Source organism: Podarcis muralis, unplaced genomic scaffold (assembly GCF_964188315.1).
Source record: "Podarcis muralis unplaced genomic scaffold, rPodMur119.hap1.1 HAP1_SCAFFOLD_173, whole genome shotgun sequence".
Lineage (NCBI taxonomy): Eukaryota > Metazoa > Chordata > Lepidosauria > Squamata > Lacertidae > Podarcis > Podarcis muralis.
In genome coordinates this window covers 225-4,384 of record NW_027554796.1, presented here as the reverse complement: position 1 = coordinate 4,384, position 4,160 = coordinate 225, and the positions used below count along the sequence as shown (strand labels likewise).

At 60.2% G+C, this 4,160-nt stretch overlaps 1 protein-coding gene across 1 annotated transcript; it reads left to right on the top strand.

The window, feature by feature from the left end:
* The first annotated feature begins 263 nt into the window (after positions 1-263).
* LOC144326574 (protein kintoun-like) lies at positions 264-3,531 on the top strand. The gene has a single exon (XM_077923062.1). The coding sequence runs from the start codon at positions 397-399 to the stop codon at positions 2,746-2,748; it is 2,352 nt and encodes a 783-aa protein (XP_077779188.1). The 5' UTR covers positions 264-396; the 3' UTR covers positions 2,749-3,531.
* The last annotated feature ends 629 nt before the right edge of the window (positions 3,532-4,160 follow it).

Here is a 4,160-nt window from a genome sequence, read left to right as displayed (position 1 = left end):
CGGGGTCGTTTCTATAGCAACGGCGGCCTCCGCCATCCCCGCCGCCATTTTGCCGAGGTTATTTCTATAGCAACGGCGGCCTCCGCCATTTTGCCGGGGTCGTTCCTATAGCAACGGCGGCCTCCGCCATTTTGCCGGGGTCGTTTCTATAGCAACGGCGGCCTCCACTATCCCCGCCGCCATTTTGCCGAGGTTATTTCTATAGCAACGGCAGCCTCCGCCATTTTGCCGGGGTCGTTCCTATAGCAACGTCGGCCTCCGCCATTTTGCCGGCCCCCATCTCCATAGCGACGGGCCTCGCCGCCGCCATCTTGTTAGGGTGGCTTCCATAGCAACGGCCGCGCTTCGTCCTCCTCCTCCTCCTCCATCCCCGGTGGCTTCCCGAGGGCCGGCGGCATGGCGGTCCGCTCGAGCCTGGAAGCCCTGGATCTGACGGGGGACGAGGTGGAGCGCCTGAGCAAGGCCTTCCAGGACGAGGGCTTCCGCAAGCTCTTCGCCGACTACGCGGCCGAGCTGAGCGACCCGGCGCAGCGGGCCGTGTACGAGGCGGAGGTGTCGGCCCTGGAGCGGCAGCGGGGCGTCGAGGCGCGCTTCCTGCACCCGCAGCCCGGCTGGGTGCTGCGGACCAGCCAGGCCGGCTCCCGCCGCTGCTACGTCAACGTCTGCGGCAACGCGCTGGTGGCCAGGCCCGAGGCGAGGCCGGAGCCCGGGGGCAGCCGCTGGACGCTGCCCCACTGCCTGGCGCCGGCCCGGGAGGAGCTGGGCAGCCGGCGCCGGCCCGGGGAGCCCCGAGGCCCGCCGCGCCTGGTCTACGACGTGCTCTTCCACCCGGACGCGCTCCGCCTGGCCGCCCGCTCGGCCCGCTTCCGCCGCCTGGTGAGCGACACGGCCCTGGAGGCGCTGGAGAGCCACTTCGCGCCCGGCCTGGACCGCGCCAACGCCGTGCCGCTCCGGGGCGTCAAGTACAAGGGAGTCCCGCAGGCCACGCTGCTCCGGACGCCGCTGCCCGGGGCCGCCCCGGAGGGAAGCGGGGAGGAAGAGAGCCCCTCGTCGCCGCTGCCGCCCTTCCCCACGCCCTACGCCTACCCGCCTCGCCCGGCCCAGCCCCCGAGGCCGGCGCCCCAGCCCGCCCCGGCGGCCACCACGCCGCGCTGGAGCCTCCGGCAGCGCTCCTACGTGGACCTGCAGGACTACCGCTGCTGCCGCGACTCGGCGCCCAGCCCGGTGCCCCGCGAGCTGGTGGTGACGGTGGAGCTGCCCTGCCTCGCCTCGGCCGCCCAGGCGGAGCTGGAGGTCCGCGGGCGGGAGCTGCGTCTGGAGTCGCGGCGCCCCGCCGCCTACAGCCTTCGCCTGCCGCTGCCCTACGCCGTGGACGAGGCCGCCGGCAAGGCCACCTTCAACAAGGCCAAGAGGCAGCTGGAGGTCGTGCTGCCCGTCCTGCCGCCGGCCGGGCAAGAGCAGGGGAGCCCCGGCTGCGGAGTGCAAGGCCGGCCGGAGGAAGAAGAAGAAGGAAGGGAGGAAGAGGAGGAGCCGCCGCCGCCGCTTTCGGAAACCGGAGGCTCGGCTGAACCGCAGCCGGGCTGCGCCCCGATCCAAGCCGCGGAGCAAACGCCCCTTGCCGCCCACGTGGAGGCGAGGCCGGGGTGCGCCGCGGAAAGCGCTCCGGCCGCTCCCGAGCCCGGCCTCTCCACGTGTCCGGGTCACAACGATTCCGACGATCCTCGGAGCCCCGCGGCCAGCAGCCCGGAATATCCCGCGGAAAGTGACCCGGCGGCTGACACGCGTCCGACCGTCCCGACGTGCGGCGGTACGGGTTTGCCTGCTGCGCCGCGTGAAGATCCGTGCGTGGACAGCACCGTGGAGCTACCCGGCCCTGTTGCGGGAGTAAGTCAGGGGCTGCTCTGCGCCGACATGGATCTGAACGAAAGTACCCGTGTCACCAGCGACGTGGTGCCCTCGCCGGGCCCCGGTGGCATCGTGGCTCCTCCACATGTGTCCCGCTGTGAGGGCCTGGATCATTCCGTGGCAACCCTGTCGGGTCCGGACTGCTCTACTGTAGATGAGGATCCGATGCCCTCGACAAGAAGCGAGCTTCCTGCGCCACCAGCGTGCCCCAGTACCACTAGCGCCGTGCAGATTTCTGCACCCGCCTCTCTGGGTCCTGCAAACATAACCTCTGGTTCTCCTCTGCTGCCCACGGAGGGCCCCGCCGTTGATCCGGATTCTGCCAAAAGCCCTGCTAGCTGCCTTGACTCTCCAGTGCCCCCTGCAAGCACAGCCGCCCGGTGTCCCCCTTTCCAATGCACTCAGGATGAAAACTCTCTGAGGCTGATTTTGCAGGTGCCAGGCATTGCTCCCCAGAGCCTCAGGGGGGAAGTAGGAACAAATTGCTACAGAGTTAGTTTTGCCAGCAAAGACTTTGCTTCTTATACATTCCTCTTGCAATTTCCTCCAGAAAATAGACTGAGTCCCCCTGAGTTTGGACTTGATGTGTCCCCCGATAATGCTGTTATTTCCCTCACCAAGTCTCTCGAGACCACTGGACTTTGGAGAAAGATGTATTTTGGCCCAAATGGTGATTCCTTGCAGGTAAAACTACATTTCATATCACTCTCACCCTCAGGGTGTAGCAGAATCAAGGGTATATTTTTGAGGCCCTTATTTCGTTTTTATTCTGCTCTTCTTCTGCTTGGGGCATTGTGGACTCACTTGTTATCCCATAAATTTATTCTCGCAACTACACTTTGAAGTAAGTTATGCTGAGACTAATAATGTGATAGGCCCCACATCACCAGTGACCCTCATGGCTGAGCAGGATTTGAATGTGGGTCTCCAAAACGTTCCCCACTAGGCTCCTTGCTAAATGTGTGAGCAACAGAAAGGCGTCTGGGTTCACACAGTGCATAGTTAAACGATGGAAATGATGGCCAACAATTTGGATAGCGTTAATAGGAGACTAGACAAATATGTGGAGTATAAGGCTATTTCTTATGCCCGCTGCCAAGGCAGTGATAAGGAGTGCTGTTGTGCTCATGTGCTTCCCTGAGGCATCTTGTTGACCACTGTGGACAGCAGAATGCTGGACTTGATGAGTCTTTGACCTGATCCAGCAAGGTTCTTCTTCCATTCTTAGGATTTGTGGGAGTAGTAAAGCCCTTTAAAGCCCTAAATGGCCTCGGTCCTGTATACTTGAAGGAGTGTCTCCACCCCCATTGTTCTGCCCGGACACTGAGGTCCAGCGCTGAGGGCCTTCTGGTGGTTCCCTCCCTGCGAGAAGTGAGGCTACAGGGAACCAGGCAGAGGGCCTTCTCGGTGGTGGTGCCTGCCCTGTGGAATGCCTTCCCAGCAGATGTCAAGGCAATAAACAACTATTTTACTTTTAAAAGACAACTGAAAGCGGCCCTCTTTAGGGAAGTTTTTAATGTCCGATGCTGTATTGTTTTTAATGTTCAGTTCGGAAGCCGCCCAGAGTGGCTGGGGAAACCCAGCCAGATGGGCGGGTAGAAATAATATTGTTATTATTATTATATTATTATGTTATATATTATTATGTTATTATTATTATTATTATTATTATTATTATTATTATTATTATAGCAAGTGAGGCCCCAGTTAGTCCTTTACCTGAAGGCCAACTAGATCAGGGGTCTGCAACCCACGGCTCCAGAGCCGCATGTGGCTCTTTTACACCTTTTCCGCGGCTCCGGGGCAGATACTAGCGAGGGGAGGAGGCGCATTGTGCGCCCCAACACTCCCCACTGTGGCGGGCGCTGTACTGGCTGTGATGTCGCATGGAGGCGGTGCATGCGTTAGTCACGCACCGTCCCGACGTCACCTTCCCGCCCGCTGTCAGATCGCGGCTCCGGAGATATATTTGTTTTAAATGTCGCAATGGTTTTGCGGCTCCCAGATTTTTTTCCCCTTTGGAAACAGGTCCAAGTGGCTCTTTTTGTCTTAAAGGTTGCAGACCCCTGAACTAGATGCATGTGATGTTAAGTTGAAGTGGTTGTTTTCTTATTGCCCATAGCTATTGGGGTGTTGGGAACATTTTCCTTCCCTACCACAGTGATGAAAAGAAAATAACCCCCATAGTAAGTAGTGACTGTTACGTACACCCTTTTAGTATGGCGACCCACTGCTCTCTTCCCATTCTCCTTGCC

Excerpts from the sequence above, each read along its gene's own strand:
- LOC144326574 (XM_077923062.1), top strand. The coding sequence starts at position 397 with ATGGCGGTCCGCTCGAGCCTGGAAGCCCTGGATCTGACGGGGGACGAG.